This window comes from Hypomesus transpacificus, chromosome 18 (assembly GCF_021917145.1).
Source record: "Hypomesus transpacificus isolate Combined female chromosome 18, fHypTra1, whole genome shotgun sequence".
Lineage (NCBI taxonomy): Eukaryota > Metazoa > Chordata > Actinopteri > Osmeriformes > Osmeridae > Hypomesus > Hypomesus transpacificus.
Genome location: NC_061077.1, coordinates 1,487,509 through 1,508,431, shown reverse-complemented (window position 1 = coordinate 1,508,431; position 20,923 = coordinate 1,487,509). Strand labels below are relative to the sequence as shown.

General features: G+C 41.6%; 1 protein-coding gene across 1 annotated transcript in view; it reads right to left on the bottom strand.

The window, feature by feature from the left end:
• cntn3a.1 (contactin 3a, tandem duplicate 1) overlaps window positions 1-16,161 on the bottom strand; it is a 63,211-nt gene extending 47,050 nt beyond the window's left edge. The window contains exons 1-3 of the mRNA XM_047040842.1: window positions 15,699-16,161; window positions 8,780-8,902; window positions 1,704-1,836 (exon numbers count right to left, since the gene is read on the bottom strand). Of these exons, the coding sequence (XP_046896798.1) occupies window positions 1,704-1,836; window positions 8,780-8,834 (188 nt within the window). The 5' untranslated portion in view covers window positions 8,835-8,902; window positions 15,699-16,161. The remainder of the gene's footprint in view (window positions 1-1,703; window positions 1,837-8,779; window positions 8,903-15,698) is intronic.
• Between the last annotated feature and the right edge of the window lie 4,762 nt (window positions 16,162-20,923).

The window sequence follows — 20,923 nt, the reverse complement described above, 5'->3', positions numbered from 1 at the left end:
TGGCGACAGAGTCACATAACTCCTTCCCAAACTCCTCACCTTTTTATCTAGCACAAAATATCAGATATCGGAAGCTTTCAAATGTTTTGCATTCAGGGGAGGTGAGATAGAGGTGCTAATTGTCAAGAAAATCAAATCATTGAGACATGGCATCAGACACATACTGTTAAATTAAGGCTCATTAAAGTAAATTTAAGTAAAAACTTGGAAGCATTTTGAAATGCAGTGTGGGATGCCATTTTAAACAGATGCACAAAAGAGCCAATATAAATCCTGATTGAAGTATTCTTTTCAGTCAAAGGAGTACGTTTTTTTGTACGTGCGTTTCAATTTGCGCACATTAGGCGTAACTCTGAAGATCTTCAAGTTTCATTAATAGATGAACCTAACAACGTTATGTGGGGCTGTTCCAAACCTCTTAGGCCTACACATTAAATGCTTGGTTTCGCAATTTGCATTTAATGAATGAGACGGGAAGAGAAACGACCACAATGTTGTTTGCTAGATTGTAAATTAATAGCTTATATGTTGTGCTTTAAAGCAAATCATCGTTTGTCATCTGTTTTCATTTGTCGTCACTTCAGCCTCTGATGCACAAAGCTTTGATCCGTTTGTAAGACAAGGCAGCCAGGACAACACATGCAGAGGGGTTGGCGGGGGCAACGTGCCGAGAATTAAACTGTGACATTGTATAAGGAAACGTTAGCCTTCAGATCAATTAAGTGATTTTTGTTATTGAGCTCATCATGCCACGATAATCCCTAAACGAGTCTTGGTGCGTTGTCTGGAACGAATTGTTTGGCGGAGAGAGTAGATGGTTGATGCTGTTGGTGAAAGCTGGCAGAGAGAGTAGATGGGTGATGCTGTTGGTGAAAGCTGGCAGAGACAGTAGATGGGTGATACTGTTGGAGAAAGCTGGCAGAGAGAGTAGATGGGTGATGCTGTTGGAGAAAGCTGGCAGAGAGAGTAGATGGGTGATAATGTTGGAGAGAGCTGGCAGCTACAACAGTCTGATGGAAACCTCCTTGTTCAACCGACATCCCTTTTGGAGATCCTTCAATTGGATGGCACAGAGATTCAGTAGATCTAATAAATAGAACTGGTATTATTTTTTATATAAATGATCCATCCCTTGCCAATACGAACATGCCGGTCCAGCAGACCAATGGATAACACAATCCTGAAGTGAAGTCCTAATTCTACCCCACGTCACGCTCTGACATCCCCAGCTGCTATTCCATAAACATTTTGTCTCGCATCGCATCTATTGCACGTTACACTTGATCTCCCCAGACACTACTTCTGAGTGTGTGTGTTTGTGGGAGGGGGGTATTTGCTTCCAGGTGTAAATCTTGGAGGTGTTAACTGTAAAAGGTCTGAGGGCTTGAGTGTGTGTGTATGTGTGTGTGTGGTGTGGTGTGGTGTGTGTGTGTGTGTGTGTGTGTGTGTGGTGTGTGTGTGTGTGTGTGTGGTGTGGTGTGTGTTTGTGTGTGGGGGGGGGGTATTTGCTTCCAGGTGTAAATCTTGGAGGTGTTACAGAACCAGTAGAAGGCCTGAGGGCTAAAGTGTGTGGTGTGTGTGTGTATTGCATGTGTGTGTGTGTGTGTGTGTGTGTGTGTGTGTGTGTGTGTGTGTGTGTGTGTGTGTGTGTGTGTGTGTGTGTGTGTAGGTGTGCTTCCAGGTGTAATGCTGGGAGGTGTTACCTGTAGAAGGGCTGAGGGTGTCCCTGGGCCTCACAGCTGAACACCACCTCCCTGTGGTTCTCTGCGGGGTGGAGAGGGAAGACTACGCTGCCAGGCTGCTTGATGAACACAGGCCTCAACAGGACTCCATTCCCTGTGGAAGACAAACAACACACACACTGGACCTCAGAACTATGACCGTGACAAGATTCTTAATCAGACCCGCCAAGGTCAAAGGCTATGCAAATGGTTTTTAACACTGTTAATACTTTAGCTTGACAACTTAAATAAGAAAAAACGTATTAAGCATTCCTTACACTAGTCGTACATAGTGAGAGTTATATATGTAACTTTTTAAAGCAATAATTCATCCCCCCAACCCCTGTACTTCAAAGAAAATAGCTATTTAGATTGCACTGACGGCCCTGCACTTTTATATCTAATATCAGGCTCATATAAGTTATCACCAGAGACCCATGGGATATCACCCAATATAAAAGCTGGAACAAAATGTCAAAACAAGTTGGAAATAATACAGACTCGTTTGACACTCATTCCTGCTGTTGAAAAAAGGGCCTTTGGGGGGTTTTAAGTGGAAGAAAATACTGGATGCTTTGCTGAGTCCTTGATACACAAAAAGCAAACAAAAGAAGCTTGAATGTTAAAAACACATTCATTAACTACCGCTATATTACTAGATCCTTATTCACCAAATTAGCAGATCATTACCCATCCTGCTTTGCAAGAGATTGATGCTTTAATGACTGAAAAACAACTGCAGACAGCAGTTCATGCAGTTGATTGCCTGACTGTTACGTGAGTGAATATATAAAGGATATGTAGCAAATTACTGTTCTTTGGAATGACGATACTGTACATCTCAAGTCTATGACTGCAAATGCAGCCCAACACCCTTGCATTAAACATGAGGTGTGGAATGGTTTACCGCAGTTGGTAAAATCCTGGTAAAAAAGTAATTGTAGTAAAGGTACTCCCGTTAATGTCTACTTTTGAAAAAGACATTTTCCGTAACACCGATCTTTCTTAAAAAAGGCAACAGATCTAATACAAGATGACAAAGGCCTATTCAAGGTGACATTCCTTTCTCTGTTGGTTAGATACACACACAGCTCTGGGCGTGCGTCTGTGTCATGATCCACTGTGCTGAAGAAACTAACAAGTGACCCCTGAGACAGACACCAGGATTTGGAATAAACATGTCTTTTTCTGGAAGAAAGGAAATTAATTTGCCTTTTTTTTCTTTCTCAATGACGAATTTGCATTTGTGCAACACAGAAAAGGTGGATCCTTCAGGTAATTTATATGGAAAGTAGACGGTATACTCAAGTCTCAGAGAGAACAGGTTTATCCCTAGGACTGAAAAAGAGAGAGAGAGAGAGAGAGAGAGAGAGAGAGAGAGAGAGAGAGAGAGAGAGAGAGAGAGAGAGAGAGAGAGAAAGAAAGAAAGAAGCAAGCTGTTTGACAGGGACCTTGTGCACCGATTGTTCCCCACCTCAAGGATAAACCTTGTTTGAGAAAGTTACACAAAATGGAAGCCGGCCTAATTATAGTCTTTGCTCGGTGGAGCGTGTCCCCTGAAGCTACGCTGAGAGTTGATTGATTACTGGAGGACATGTCTCACCGAGAGCTACTATGCAAGCACAAATAAGCCACTGTACACAACACCGTACCAGTATGTAGGGCCTCTAGTATACACTGTCATGAAATGAATTGACGTTTTGCTACAGTATCTCAGGGAGTGTGACAATGCATTGACAAATGGCTCGGCTAATCAATGCATACAAGCTTGCCTGGAGCGTACATGTCTTGTGTAACTAGCGACATTAAGAAACCATGTACATAATACTTTTGGTGCTATGGGATCCAACAGCTTTAGGCAGTTATATTGTCTAAACACTTATAATTTTTTGATTTATGTGGAGAGTCACAATAAGGTTTTATTATTATTGTATTATTTATTGTATTATATTATTATATGTTTCATTTTACAACACCATACAGACCATATTGATCTTGAATCTTCTTTAATCCGCAAAGGATTTTCTGTTACTTCAGGATTTTGTCAGTTTATTGTTTTAGACAGGTGCTGTCTTGAGTCTTTGTCAGGGAGCTGTTGATGGACGCAGGTGGCCGTCATCGCAGAATTCAAGGATTTGTTCAGGACAAAAAGAGAAAAGTGCGTGTCAAAACTCTTCCAGACACACAGGACATGAGATCACAGCAACTCCAAAGGATGTGTGGACGGTTTCGTCAGTGCTTAGTGGGAAAGTCAAGTGGCTAGGGAATCAGGCTAGTAATCTGAAGGTCGCCAGTTCGATTCCCGGCCGAGCTGAAAATGACGTTGTTTCCTTGGGGAAGGCACTTCACCCTACTTGGGGGAATGTCTCTGTACTTACTGTAAGTCGCTCTGGATAAAAGCGTCTGCTAAATGACTAAATGTAAATGTAAACAGGCCTCCTTCTGATAAGAGCTACAGGCTTTTAATTGTTAATTTGATCCAAATACCAGTCCAGTAGGGCCACCTATGGAGAGGGAACAGCTGTCCTCCAGAGGGACAACCTCTGAGGCTGCTTGTAATTTGATACGCAGTAGAAGTTGCTAAGCATCACGCTTCGCTGACCGAGTGCGCGTCTTACATTACAAACGTTCCTACGATAGCGAGAACACACTGCAAGCCGCTCAAGCACATCAGAAAAATAAGCTTTTGGTCTGTTCCGTGTTCCTAATCAATCTCAAAGTGGGTTGCGGTGTGGCCACGATTTCCATTAATTTATGGGAAGATTAATCATCATGAAATCGGTGTTTGGGTCTCAACAGGTAGGCTACAGTGGAGTCGAGCCCACATGATCTTTGGAAACACCATGGCAACGGTTATCACGGTGAATAAGTGAAGGATAATGAGATGGTATTGAGTTCTCGGGGCTGTGCCTGGAGCCTTAGTCCAAAGTGATGCAAAGTCTGTGAAACTCCTCCGTTATCCGATGGGAATTTCTGCAGCACACAGTAGGGAGGGTTGGAATAATTTTCAATCTTGCTTTCTGGTAATAAAGAGAACACAAGTAGACCTTGACGCACTCCAGTGCTGTTAAACTTGGAATAGGCTACAAAGCTTCACGTGAGGGATTTTGAGGAATTTGAGAATCATAATTCGAGAGCAACACCTAATGTAAAGATGTTCCTGTGTTGACCAGATACACAATAGTATGTTTGAGAGAATATGTTTGTGAGAATTCAATCTGGGCTCTTCCACCTACTCAGTGGCAGCTTTGACCTCTGAATATGCAAGGTCTTGCCCATCGTAAGTGTCTGAAATCAGATCGAAACAAGAGATCACATCAAGTTCAACCGTTTGCACAATCGAAATGCCCACACAATCAGATTTTAGCAGGCCGCACCACGAGTGTCTGTGAAAACAGACAGGAAGCCAATGAAAGGTCACTCGGTCGGAAAGCTACTGTAGCCGTCGCGAATGCTAACAGAAAGTTGACGATACAAAGCCTCGGGACTGAGATGGAGGTCATTATAAAAGTGGCTTTTTTTTTTAAGCGACTGCCTGCCTCGTATCTCTCAACTGGTGCCAGATGGCGATACGTACCGGTGCTGGACCTAAAACTACACACACGACCAGCGACCAAAGCGGGGAGGGAGAGCAAAGCAGAAAAAAAGGGGTCTGCTTTGGAAGGCTGAAATAAAAACTAATCTCAAATTCAATACCGACTGACAGCAAATGAATTCAGTGAGCTTACCTCAGCATGAATAAACAGCCACATGGGGAGCCGACTGTGGGGGAGGCGTCGTCGTTTGTGAGGTCCCCAATCCATTCGCTTCAGCTCTGGGGTTTTATGCATCAAATGAAAAAGGCAATCTTGCTTTTTAGAGCATCTTTCCCCTCTGTCCCTACTGATAAGATACACCCTAAAGGTCTCTCATTGAGGGGCTTCAAATGTTATTCTTAGACAGGAAGGAGGTTGGGCTGGGTTAAGGGAATTATAGATACACGGCACAGGTCTTGCTGCTGTGATTTTGAGACGGAATTCTTGAGGGTTTTTCACCAATGGACACCTTGTGAAACTTTAGGGGTGACAGCTTGAAAAAAGTGTTTTTATTTCGGAGTGTTTTTTATAGTTCAACGTGTGTAGAAATATGTTCAGTATGTTTAGCATGGTGCGGTGTGGGAGAACTAATTAGCAGGTCTCATGCAGCTGGAGGTAATTACCTTTTTAATGACTTTTTTCATTTTTATCTATCACTGAGTATTCTTACCTAATACACAAATTAGTCGCCAAGCTAAATTAAAATAAGTATTATGTCTTGACATATGGATCTTCATTCTGTTTATCCTCCCAGGCAGTCGATACTCCTTATGATTAAATCAAATAATTTACTTCAGAACACAGTTACATACCTATGTAAAAATTGGAAATGGGAAGACAGCTTCATGAATGTCTCCATTAAAACATGGCTACCTTCCTCTTGTTTCTACCATGCTTAGCAGGTTATTTGTCATCTAGAGTATAGCAGTTACTGTGGGCCACACTAATAGTAACATTTATCATGGTTTCATGTGTCTAACTATACAACCTTCCAGAATGCTTGATTATAGCGTTTGTAGATTTCATTTACAATTTGACAGTAAGAGAGAACACGATCATGCATTCTAGGCTTTTTAATAATTACTGTATCAGAAAGAAGGAAAAAAGATGCGTTTGTCGAGTGTCACATATCGATTGCTTTCCTTGTTTCGAGATTGTGTTTTTTCTAGATTTATTTTTTTAAGAAATTGATGTGTGATGCTTCCTGTCTAGAGCCATCTGAGGATGTGATTGGCTAGTCTAGCTTGCGTGCCCAGAATCCAACGCCATACAACCAATCACTGCTCCCCTGCTGAAACACTTGACCCCTACCCCACGTTTGTTTGCTCAGATCTTTGTTTACTTGTGTATGAAATCCTTTTCAGGTTTTCTTTATTTGTTTCTGTTTAATCAACCACTTTAAACTGGGGTTTGTCTTTTGACAGTGTAAGTATACGTTTCCACTGATCCTTTTAACGTCACACTGGACGACTTCTCTTGCTGTGTAAATCACAGGAAAACTCAAAAAGATCAGGTTAAAACTAAACCATATGAAACACAAATTGACTTTATTCAGGTTGGCAATTTACACTTATGTAAAAACAAAAGTGACATGCTATGCATGAGACAAAACTCCTTTGGGTGTGCACTTACTGAACAAAGCATATGACATGAAATCCTAACAGATCAAGTTATGAATACATTGAAAAATAGCAGTGTTAAATATTTTGGAAGTGAGCTGAGCCATTATTTTGGTGGAGCAGAGAATAATATAGAGGATACATCCACCAAAGCAACACCAAGAAACCGACACCCAAGCCTACACCACAACCAGAACACACACCAGGAACCAGGACTAAATAACAACTCCTCCTCTTCTTACAACCGTGACGTCATAATAAATAGAACTAAGAGATTGTTAACCCCCTATTGCAATCTTCACCTATCATAAAACGCAAATACATTTTTTTCCTTCTCAGTTTTTACTCAGTCTTGAGTTATCCGTGTAGGACCTGCCCCCCAGACCACCCTCCCACCCCCACCCCCACCACCCCCTCCCGCCTGAGGGTGTCCAGACTCAGACGGAGACCTGGGGGAGGCAACTCCAGCTGAACTCCCAGTGGGGATGTCTTTCATTGGCCTCACACCCTCCGACACAGAACGTGTAGTATAACCGATCTGCCAAGTTTGAATAAATAACTGGCATTACAGTTCCTCACACTCTCAAGCTGTGTTTTCTCAGTTTGACAGGGGATATTTGCGCGTGTGGATGAATACTAAAATGCTTATCATGTCTCTCTTGGAATAACTACGCTCTCCACTTTTCTGCTCCCTTCGCAAAAAAACCTAACAAATGCACTACAGCTTATACTGCATACTAAAGTGCAACCAACTCTGTGTTTCAACAGCGAGGCAAAGGTTCTGCTATGTGTAGGCAAGCGTTGAACCCAGCAATCTTTCTGCTCTTAGGAACAGACACTGAACAGAAGGAGGCTGTTTTGGGGAATTTGCTAGGTGACTAAACTGGGGTGGTGGTAAAAGTCGACCATAGCAATGTAAACCTGCATGAAATCTCATAAACATTCAGAGGTATTAATAAGATCATTAAAAGGATTAACAGATTAGTACCACCAATTGCAATCTTCACCTTATTTTTTTCTGTAAACTATACGTGTTACTAATCTATATGTCAGGAGCATATGTTCAGGCTACAAAAACCTGTGAGATTACTAATCCCTTGTTGAGTCACTCCCCCTGTAGCCTCCCCCCCCCCCCCCACCATCACCCTCATTAGCCAGCCACCGATGCACACTGGATCCAGTGATAAGTGGTGCTAATTGCTATATCTATACACCAACCTGCTGTTGCCGAGCGCCCGACTGAGGCGCGCTCTAATTGTTTTCAAATCCCAACTGTGATGCTGGAGTCTGACTCTGAGGAGAGGCAGTTACCCAAGGACATTCCTCCATGGAACCTCTGATGGAAAACCAGATTCCTCTTCGTGTAGTCATCTAATACCGACAACTAGTGGAGCATGGTGTTTGACCCTTCCGTCTTGTAAGAGAGAGAAATTAGGCCGCCTCATTAAAACTAGATCAATGGAAGGGCTCTCGTTCGGCCGGCGTAGTCTCAATTAGGGTATCAATTGTGCCGCGCTTCTAATGAATGACTGCACAATCTAACAGCGGATAAGGCTGTCTAAGATACTTCTAACCCCACATTTTCTCTCATATCAGAATTCACATGGAGGATAAAGAATAGAGTTCACTTAGCAAATGTACAACTTGTTCAGCCTTGAGAACAGAATGGTCAATTCATCAGATTGAACCTCAGACAAAACGTTGTCCGCGATTCAATTTAACAGAATAGTTTAGTTTGGTCTCAAACAAAGTATGGAGACAAGGAACGCAACTTTTCAGAGCAGCGGGTATAGGCAAAGCAATCCCCCCCCCCCCCCCCCCCCCCCCCCGCAACAAAAGAAAAAAAGAATCTGAAGGTTCTTACCTGCAAGAGGCTCCACCAATGAAAACAGCAGCATCAGTTTCCATAGCAACTCCATTTGAACTGTTTGGGTCAATCACAGGTATGTAGAATCTCTGATTTGTCCTTTCCGGCACCTTAGCTGGCCTTTTGTCAAAGCAAAGTAGAGCAGACAGAGTGGTAGAGAGAGAGAGAGAGAGAGAGAGAGAGAGAGAGAGAGAGAGAGAGAGAGAGAGAGAGAGAGAGAGAGAGAGAGAGAGAGAGAGAGAAAGAGGTAGAGAGACAAAGAGGTAGAGAGACAAAGAGAGATGTAGAGAGGAAAACAAAGATAGAGAGAGAGTCAGAGAGAAAGGGAGAGAGAGAAACAGAGAGAGCACATTAGACATTCAGCACGTGTGGTCACTGGTCAGTCCGGGTGTTTTAAATCGCAAGGACAGTAATTGTCCATGTTCCCCAGGCAACGATTCCAAGACGAAAAGGACAAGGGGAAGATGAAAATCCATCTCATCCTTAAAGTCTTACAGGTATAGTTTTGTTTTGTTAAGCCTTTGAACTCCCTCCACGTCCACAGGTTACTTTCTACATGTTATTTCACTGCTACGTAGGTACGTTTTTACCCATGAGAATGATTGTACTGCAGTTATTTTAAAATAGCCCCAGGAAAGTAAATATTTCTATAACAGACAAACCCTTTCTGGTGACTCTTTATTCGATAATATAGAGACATGCACACACATTACTCTCTCAGCACAATCTAAACCAAATTATTATTGCATGAAGACTATTACTCACTTTGAACACTTTTACAAAAGGCTAGAATATTGTAGTAAAACATGATGGGTTTTTATTCAGTTAAGCTGATGCATTGCTCACGTTAACATCTTAGTATTGAAGATGAGAGCCATGCTCACCCTCTGGAAAACTAAGGCAATTGTTTTTCCTAAAAGCCCAAATGAAATTCTCAACTTCTTAAAACTCAGAATCACAAACCAATAAATTAAATACCAAACAAATAACATGGCAAAAGAGCCTCTCATGAACACTGGTATAGTTTAATGAGGGAATACTCCGTTTCTTTGTGTTCACTGTTGCTGTAGCACAATATGTATTCCTTTAAAACCATGTTAGAGATTTGACAGATCTTACAGATCATTTACATTGCGTCATTTAACAGACGCTCTTATCCAGAGCGACTTACAGTAAGTACAGGGACATTCCCCCAAGGCAAGTAGGGTGATTCATTTGGCTCAGCTGGGAATCGAACTGGCGACCTTCAGATTACAAGCCCGACTCCCAACCGCTCAGCCACCTGACTCCCTAGACCAACTACAGCCCGCGGGCCGGATACGGCCCGCCAACGCATTCGGACCGGCCCTCTGAACAATGCCAGTCTTAAAAAAATATATTAAAAAAAAATATATATAAAAAAATATAAAAAATATTTAATTTTATTAGGTAGATGTTTTGATTTCATTAGCAATGAATATGAAAAAAGTTATTTGCAATATTAATAATGCTCTTTTAAAAGGCTGTGATATGTACGAATGTACGGTGCAAAACATAGTGATAAACTAATCTATCATAATAAATTAAATACATTTAAAATCATAATAAAATCTCCACAATAATACTGGTAGTTACTCCGGCCCAAGTAGTTTTCTGTTCCGACCCGGCCCCACATTGAAGAAAGGAAAATTAGGTGGCCTTCGCAGACAAAAGTTTGGGGACCCCTGCCCTAGACTATCGAGTCCAGAGTACGCGCTCCTCATCCTCCTGAAACGAATTTACTTGAAAATTTGGATATGCAGAATATTACCATATCCTGGGCAGTCAGACACAGAAAAAGCTGCTATATTTCCACTTATCAGCTCTGACGATACAGCTTCTATCTGTGAGCTTCTTTTAAGCATACCGATGCTCATTTGAATACATCAACTGTATCCCTGACACGTTCGCCTGCAACCTCCATTCTGTATGTGCTGAAACATTAAAGACGACATTTTTCCTCATGAATCTCGTTATGGTGATCGGGCTCCAAGTGTCATATTTGTTCAAAGTTATCAGGCAGTTATTTGGATGCAAATGTCAAGAGTAACTGGGGGTTTTTGATAGTAAATCGCTGAGACCTCACCTTGAATACCAAGCTACAGCAAATTAATAGGGTATTCCCCCTCATTTGAGGGGTATACAAGGTTTACAAGTTGATGTAAAAAAACACAATCCATATGAAATTACTCAACCCAGTTTCTTGGGTTAGAAATTCTTTAAAGTGAACAATAAAACATCTGACAACCTGATTATTTGTCCCTATCACTACAATGGACCAGCCATCAGACAGTTAAAAACAATACCTAACGATAATCGGAACCACAAAGAAATGATTACAACTTATGGGATCATACGTGCACTAATAGTTGCTGTTGTGAAAAGCTACTGATGTAAACAGGGTGAGACAACATAACTTAACATGAGTTATTAGAAGCTATAGACTAAACACAGAACTCTCCTCCTGACTGTTTGAATGAGAGGCGTGTTATGATATCTCAGACGAAAACCTTTTTCTTTTGTTAGAATTTAGTCATCTACGGTATGACGTTTCATCTAGACGGATGTATGACGTTTAGAAAGGACAACATTTACACATACAGATTAATTAAATACTTGAGTGATCTGGGAGGAGATGGGACCTAAAACCCCTTTCCTGTAGAGTTACCTGCTATCTGGTATTCTTGGAGCCTGGTAACACCTTTGACAGTTATCTCTTGATCTCTATTACTGAGAAGCCTGATACACGAGACGTCAGACACAGGGTTAGGAGAGGGGGATGAAAGACGGGCTTTTGATCATTGGGGTCTCATCCTCGGATGAGGGAGCCAGTCTAGGTGTGTCCTTAGTCCTCCTTGACTTCGTCTACAAATTAATTACCCTCATGACCTACTACAGTGGCTACAAAGCCTACAGTTTTTCTTTCATCCTGAGGTGATTCTTCCAATAGTTCACAGCTCTGAATGCAAAGCAAATGAAATTATGTGGAAAAAAATGGAACTGCATTCAAGCTGCTGGAGTGTGGATACATGATTCATTAGCATGGTGTCGCGAAATCAAAGTGTGTGTCACGATAATGTTTTCAGCAAAAGCGAACTCACCCAATATTAACGACAACATGAAAATACAGACACTGTTCGTTTTCAATATTCATTCGAAGTCACTCTAGATCAGAGATCTGGGAAAGATAACGCAACACCGTCAATGTTCTTGACTCGACATTGTGTGCACAGAACAACCAAGTTGATAGAGGCCTTCACAATGTGGAAAAAGCATTAAACGCAGGAGGCCATATTGTCCTCTGCTGACTGAGAATATACTGTATCTGATGTTGTCCCCTTAGGAGGCATGATTGATCCCTGTTGGACATCTCAAACCTGCTCACAGGACATGGCCACTAATGGAACCTGACGTGGAGCCATCTCTGTCTCCTCTAATGATGGTAAATGTGCTTCCATTAGCCTCCCATACGCTACAGAACTGGCTGTGTCTCCGGGCGATTAGAATGTTCTTTTTGATCCGAAGCCCACTACCTGTGGATGGGAGATACAGTTTGGACTTGCAGAACCTCCAGGCAAACGAGGAAGCCTACGGGTGTAATGGGTTAGCGGTTTGGAACTCGCTTCTGCTCGCGCCTTTAGCTCGCACGCATCTCTGCAGTGTTCTTTTATCGTACGGTGGACCAAGTTACAGAGGGGATTTCACAGGAATAGAGGTCGAAGCTCAGACGAATTGAGCGTTTTTTTGTGCCTCGTTAAAGTTGGCATGGTGAATTCGAGAACAAAACAAACACACTCCGGCAGAGATGCTTTTATCCATGACATGTACTGTACAGGGGGGATTGAACCTGCAACCTCTTGAACTGCACCACTGAGCTACAGCCTCCCCTTCAATACGGAGTCTGTTGTGCCGTCCCCACAATTTGTGCCAGAAATTTATCTGAATAGATACATAAGGCCAAGATCTCAAACTAAAGATAGTGTCGGGCCCTTCTGGTGAGCACGGCATTAGAGTTTCCTTCATTCGGTTTATCGAGCCTTTTAGATCTTTTTGATGAATGTAGCCACACACCAGATTCACACCATCTGGCCTCAAACTGGGCCTCAGTTGAACCAGAGACAACTTCTGAAGGGCAGAAAATAGTCTGTTTGCCCCACAAAAGCATGTGAGCTCAAATTCAGAGGCACTACTCTATACATTCAGTTTGACCTTTATTTGTGTAAAACTATAATTAGGTTTTATGTAAACATAGTCATTCTTACTATTTATTTTCAAATAAATAGTATCAGTAGAGAACATAAAAATATGAAAGTGTAAAAAGCCATGCACGGTACAACTCCATGTAGAGACATATAGATGACGTATAGATAACGTATAGAGCCGTTGATTTGACCGGCCATACTTTAAAGTCCCAAAAACCATCAATCTTTCAAGAGCACATGCATTTGTGGAAAAGCACTCCTGGAGGTCTTGCTGTGGAGGAGCCCAGATGATGATATTCACACTAAAATGCATGAGTACTCCCTCCCAGCCTGAATCATGAATGATCCAGCTTCCCACACTCCTCCGTACAGACAAGAGCAGGAAAAAAAACATGGCATCCAATACTACATCTTTAATCAGCTGGGCCTTGACTTCACTTGATCCACAGACACCGTCTCCATCAGTGCACCCCCCGCACACCATGTTCATCTCACCGCTCTAAGTGCCTCAAGTCATTTAAAATTCATTCGCCAGCGTAGATCGGTTGAGTCCAGTAGGGAAAGACGACAGGAAGTTTTCCCCGAAATCGTGTGTACTTTGATTCAACTCAAACGTATATAAAAAATTCACTGAGCTGCCAGACTGTACGGGAAGTTGACAGTCGATCCTAATTAGGCAGTGAAACTGTAATTAAGATACTCCTTCAAAATGGAACGGTTACTTCTTCTCTCCTTCTTCCTCGCCACCAACGCATCATGACTCGGGGGTAGAAGTCGTGCCAAGATAATCCCCGGCCAAGAAACTGCTGCGAAAAAGTGGCACTAGACAAAGAGACTAATAGTGTTTTGATCTGAGCACACACAACCCACAGGCATGACATAACACAAGCCAGCTTCTACGTCTTTACAGACCCCACTGGGAGCGCTCTGATGTGCTCCTACCTTCTCCCCTGTGACAGGAGAGAAGCGTCTAAATATGTCAGTGGGTACCCCCCCCCCCTGCTCCACGCAGTACACAGTTCTGCCTGGGTCTGCAGCTATTTCTAGATGCTAATACCTTTCTCTACAACTCCAAATGGAATTCATGGTTGGGTTCACACTCAAGGGGTGTAACTTTTTACTTTCAAGGAAGCTCATCTCTTTCCACTCAAGTTCTTTGTTTTTGAACGTACAGAGATGAAAAGGAGAATCGAGTCTAAGAACCCCCCTATCTGTTTGATATCATTCAACATGCATATATCAAACCAGCCATGAATACCCACCTAGAGTAAAGTGACTGCAGCTATGTCTTCTGGCCTTAATAACATCAGATTCAACTGGAGTTGTGACAGTAATCATTTAGTCATTTTGCAGACGCTCTTATCCAGAGCGACTTACAGTAAGTACAGGGACATTCCCCCAGAGGCAAGTAGGGTGAAGTGCCTTGCCCAAGGACACAACATCATTTGGCAACGAACCAGCGACCTTCTGATTACTAGCCCGATTCCCTAACCGCTCAGCCACCTGACTCCCAATCATGCTCAACATTAACAATAACACACGACTAAGTCCTTCTCTCTCCAGAGGGTGATGGGGAGTTTGTGAAGCCTACTTTTCAGACCCTGGAGGCTTTGGTGGGATGGCAGTTGATGACATCATCATTATGGCAGTTGATGACATCATCATTATGATGTTTAGTTGTGATTAAATGTGTCAAGACTGTGGCTTGTTCAGCTTTGGGTCGTGGTGTCACAAGTGAGTTTTTCTTGAGTTGACATACTGATTGACACTTTTTGAATGAAGCACGACTCACTGTATATTCACTATAATTAAAAATGCAGTCTATATAAGGACACTTCTGTGCAACTGAAATAGCATGGGGTCCCTATATTATCCATGTGTCAGGGGCAGGCATGGCCTCTTTACACTTTACACATGAATAACTAAATTGAGTGCATTATACAGAATGGGTTTGGGAAATGAAGCCACAATCAGGCTGGAGGCTTGGAGTTACAGACAATCAAAGAAAGGGACAGATGTTTTGACTGGAATCAGTCCAATCCCCTGTTGCTCACAAATGCTAAACGTGTTCCAGACCGCTACAATGTATTTCAACGAAGCCGACTTTTCATAAATAAAAGCATATTACATACAGGGGAGATTGGGCGTTTGTCGTTTTTGAGAAACTAAGAGGCAGATCATTAAATAAGAGAGAGAGAGAAAGAGAGAGGAAGAAAGAGAGAAAGAGAGAGAGAGAGAGAGAGAGAGAGAGAGAGAGAGAGAGAAATTAAACGAGATTGCGGAGGTGAGAGAAAAATGTTTCAATTGATCATCTATGACAGTGGAATATGAGGGTCCCTCAAGTTGGATCTTGTACGAGCCAAGCCTTTTTACATTGCTCAGAATGATTACCTGACTAAGTAAGGTTTGAATAAATAAATTATGAAGTGACAAAACATACCATATTATAGTTATACACATTGTATAAAGCATTTGTCAATAAAACAGCCGTTGGTGCAAAAGATAAACACTCCCTTTGTAACTTAAATAAGCATAAAGTGAGAACAATCCCAGCCTCCTATCACTGCCATAACGACCTTTTAGAAGGAACTTGAAACCACGACTAAATATCAGGTAAAAAAAACAAACTGAAGAATATAGAACAGTTCTAAGATTACAGAGCACACAGATGTGTTAGTGTTAGCAGTCTGTGTTACCTGAACGCTCCCTGGAATTTCTTGGAACGCTTATTCTTTTCCCGACATCCATGGTCCTAGCATCTTCTCTCTCATTTTCCCAGCAGAATCCAACATCGATGCCAACGGTGGAGTTTGACAGTTGGAAATGATATACTAGACGAGCAATTGATATACTAGACTGTTTTCTTATTTATTCTTGAATCGATGGAAAAACCACTTCGAATTCTGCCTGAAGTGCGACAGTCCAACAGACCACTTGATACCTTCTTTACTAGGCACTCACATCCGCGACCGCCAAATAAATAGAGGAAGCAGAAAATCCCTCTTTTCGTGCCACGACGAAAACAATCCCGCAGGTAAAAACTTACAGATGAATTTTTGCTTTTCATTCGCAAATTATTTCGTATTTAGCACACAACTATGGGGAAGAGTGCGCACTGTCAGCCCTGTCTCCCCAACCACGCGACTACTTGATCAGGAACAGCCCTACTGCACGCGCGCGTTGGAGGTGTCGCACGGGACGCTCCATGTGGCGACGTCTCCCACTGCAGGTTCATTACGGACCGTTCCTTGAATAGAAAAGATAGTCATTCCATTTAACAAAAAAACTGGTTCAAACTGTGAGATTTTTATTATTTCACCTCCTGTGTGTAGAGACACAAAGGGGAACAACTGGCTACTCGGGTAGTAAAGGTTGTTGAATTGTAGGCTAATTCGATGTAGTAGCATGTAATGAGCTTTGGTTACAAAGTATTGCGGTTTGAAAGCGTCTTAGTACAGGAGAGTAGTCTACAGCCACACCTCAGAGGGCAGCTAGGGTGGGACAGCCTTAGACATAAACACACTTACAGTATGTCTACAGGAACAGCGGTGGCCCGCCATTAAGTTAACTCAAATGGTGAAATAGATTGCCATTAGTCCGATACACACAACATTATTGAAGTCACGGATAGATATAGCCGAGGTGAGATAATGGCAAGCCTGCGTGCTTAATGAAGCCTTGGCCATCACTGCAAAGTTTAGAAATTTGGTTGGAATACACTTTTTAGTTATATTCAGTGAAAAATTGCGAATGAACTACCAATCTCAAATACAAGCCTAGTGAGTAATAGGATTAGCATATTAGCCTATGTTAGACTTCATTTAGCTTATGGGCTAGTACCACAGGCCCATTATTCTGTTATAAGCTTCAATTGTACTAAGTGGGTTTTAAAAGAATGTACAATTTTCATAGAAGATCATTGAAAAAGTCACAATGAATTAAATTAATTACTCCCCTGCTGGGTTTTGGGGAAGGCAATGGGAAGGAATAATACATGGCTTGTTGAATTGAACATTGTTTGGTGGTCATGTTGCCATGGAATCCTACTTAATTGGACCACATTAAACATGACTTACATTTTAAGGCTATGTATTCACAAATGTCATTAGACATATATCACATTCAAGGTATCACAATTCACACTTCTGTTCTGTTCACTAATGGCAAAAGCATGGTCTATATTTAACTTAAGCCACGTTTTTTTGTGTTCAGCTATTTTGTTGTTTGCATTAGCATTCACTGTTAGGCCCTACATTAATTTTTCTTCCAGCCGAACCCTATTTGATTACTTGTATTCACCTAGAGGCAATAAATGAGATGCTTAAATTATCAACAGCTTGTCAAAGCTGCCAGAAATACGAAAGACAAACACAATTTCATCAGATTTTATTTATTTATTTATAAAATACAAACCACAAAAGTGACAGAATGTGCTCTATAGTACTTTCTTAAAAGCACAGGCAGCTTAGGGGTTCATCGTGTTTCATAAACAGTTTTCATTATTGTTAAGAGCGTTAAACTCCAGCCTGTTCAACAGGATCAGTTGGGTTCATTCATTTCAGCTCATTCATTGAGAGGAATATATAGCTAAATAGATCTGAAGCCACCCTTGGATAAGTACCTTTATTTGACCAGTTGTGCTAAATAGGATGCTTACCATGCCTAATGGCAAACTATGAGAATGAAACACTTCATTGTATGCCTTTAATTGAAAAGTTTTTTGTCCAATATCGGTAATCGACAGCGCCCTTCCCCCCCTCCCCTTCCCCCCTCCCCTCCCCCCCCCCTTCCCCCCTCCCCCTGCCTCCCCCTCAACGCTCAATTGTCTGTGTGCGATATCTCTCCAAAAATCAAGAGTTGTGCCTTTTCTGTCTCACCTGGCTCCCACTTGCTGCACACTAATGACTGTCTTGCTAAACCGTTTAACCTTGAACCAATCTGTCTTTTCACTTATAAAAGGCAAGCTCCTGAACCATGAAATGGAGGCAGTTGCCCTTCTTAAAGGAGGGTTACAATCCAGACTCTTTTCAAGATAAATCAATTATAGCTGTTTCAAATGTTAAATAGTGGTGGGTGGAGTCATAAACCCAGATTAGGATTACCTCCGATAGGTCGGCTGCATTGCCACAGTGTCATGTTTATGACTGTAGGTTTCATGTTTATGAAATTATTCAGATAACCAGTACACACAAAAAAACTACTCCGTAGATGCAATACAAAAACAGGATCTCAAATACAACTAGCAAAATAGCAAAAAAGTTTGACAGGTACACGGATGTGTAGGTTCTCAGGTTTATAACCTTGATGGGAAACAAGCCATGGATATTTAGCAGCTACAATACTTATCCTTACAACTGCAAATTGTGTATTTGTTTCAGAAAGCAACACACATTTCAAAGTTTTCCTTTGATTGTATTTGACGGATAGCCGAGTCTGTTTGCAGTATAGGCCAAACCTATGCACAACCAGGGATTACTTTCAGAGACCTTTGTCTGAGTCAGAGTGAGTCAGCTGCTAACCATTATTACTGCCTCTCACAAAAGGTATACAGGAGCATGCATGCTCCTCTACCGTGCTGCCACAAACTGATGGCTTCAAAGTAAATTCACAGTGATTCATGTATGGTTATTTATTTATATATTTACAAATTTGTTAATGAATAAAAAGCTACATTAAAGTAGGGCAACTGTTTGGAAATGGTCTAAAGACAGAGAGAGAGAGAGAGAGAGAGAGAGAGAGAGACAGAGAGAGAGAGAGAGAGAGAGAGAGAGAGAGAGAGAGAGAGAGGGAGAGAGAGAGAGAGTATTTCAAAGAAAAAAATGACATCTTGGAAGTTGTCTTCCGTGACCACAAGTTATAAATGAGTCTCTGGTTTGAATCAATAACAGGTAACGCAAAACGACTATGACAAGTTCCATTCCACCTGGTGTAGAACAGGAGTGAAAAAAACTGACAGGGTATTTGAAAGCATGCACGCGCGCCGGTTGGAGGTTACTTAATGAGTGATAAGTGTCTGAAATCTTTCCTCAGGCTGTTTCATCTTGCATACATACACTAATACCTTGGAGGTTGCAAAAAAGGCCATCCACTTGTGAAAAGCGATAGCTGCGATTGATATGTATTTTCATATTGCAAGCAATGTGTTTAAAACAAAACTGAAATTACAATCTGTATCAAAGAATTGTGTGGATAATTGCTTAATCTCTATACTAATATGATATTTCATTACATTTTCTTTCATTGTCTCATTGCTTGATATAGGCTGCTTGATATTACTTTGGCACTGGAATTAAGTTCCAAGAGGCTGTAGCATCTGTAGTAAGTAATTTTTATTCTTTCAACGTAAACCTACAAAAAAATACAAAAATCCCATTTAAATTAATTTAACTATGCCCAACATTGCCCTTCAAGTCGATCTGTTGTTGGGATGAATCCGACCTGTCTCCCCCCCAGATACCACATGCTCTGGGACTGGGACCGACGCTGATAAGTCCTTACTCAGCACACCCGTTTCAGATATCCCTCAGGTGTTGTATCATACCCGACCTGCCTCGGAGAGCTAACTTCTACGAGTCGCATTACTCCTGCTCTGAGATTTAGGGAGCGATACGGTTAAGCTTTTACACTCTCCGGCTCCAGCAAGGTAGCGGATTCGGTGGGCGACACTACCTCTCCTGTCTGATGAATAATGCACACTAAGACACCCAGGGTTATCCAAGACCAGGCTTCTCTCATCCTTGTTGGAGTGCATTGATTTCCTTGCTCTCGACTGTCTCTGTAGAGGCTTAAGGGTTTGCTTACGTGTAAGGGAGGGGATCAAAACAACAACAGAGAACGGCGCAAACAGACAAAGCGTACTCGTGAACTCTGAAGCGCTATAATAGCGGGAATTTTTTCTTTCTCCCTAAATCTCCATTTACTTCTCTTTCACGCTCATCTTCAACGCAGGAAGGAGTACCTGCACGGATGAGGCCAAGGCCTTCATTTATTTCTAGTGACTGAAGAAGTTCTGTATAATCCTTTGTAATTAACTGATGGCATATTAGTGCTGATCCTTCGATAAGGATGGAGAAACAGCCTTTATTGTTCACTGGGAAGCACGTCTCATTTATCACGATCAGTATCATCACTCACCCAGAGGAATTAATTACATGCAACATCTGTTTTAATCAGACTTTCATGGAACACGAAGAAAATTGTGTAGATACCGTGTATAAAATGTATTGTCTTCATTTAAGAACTTGTGAAAGACAGAAGGGACAATGAAACCACTGCACTTTTTAGTCTGGCTGAAAATGAATGTTTGGGTAAACAAATGGAATACTAAATAATACTTGTACTTAAATATTAGACAACGGTTTAACTGACAATGCAAAACTTGCCCATCCTTAACTAGAAAGAGCTTTTGTTCTTTGATAGTAAAACATTAGTTTTATGAAAGACACTGTTGAATTTTAAAGTGTCTTTTCAGCAGAACTACAGTATATTCACAAAAGGTAATCTACGCTACAGCATAACTAATTTATCATGAGTTAGTAAGAAGATGACGGCTAATGAACATTTCTTGTCTGAAAGTAATTTCTATATCCTCCATAAACATACTGCTCACTTTGCATTATATTATTTGTGCAATTACATAGGACAAAATGAATCAGAATTTCAATCTTATGTCGAATGGTGATGTCACATGAGGGGAGGAGGAATTGAGAGAGAGAGAACACAAAGGATAGCCGAGCTTTAAAAATTCAAGGTCTTCCTCCCACCAACTGCCACCATCTGTCTCATATTTAACAATTTTAGATTAAATCAATATTAATCCCACAGTGACCGAATGGGAGTTCTCCACCATTCAAACAAACCAAACCAATTTGATAAGGAGCCCCGTTCTTGGATAAGCATGGCAAGAAAATCAGTTCAACAT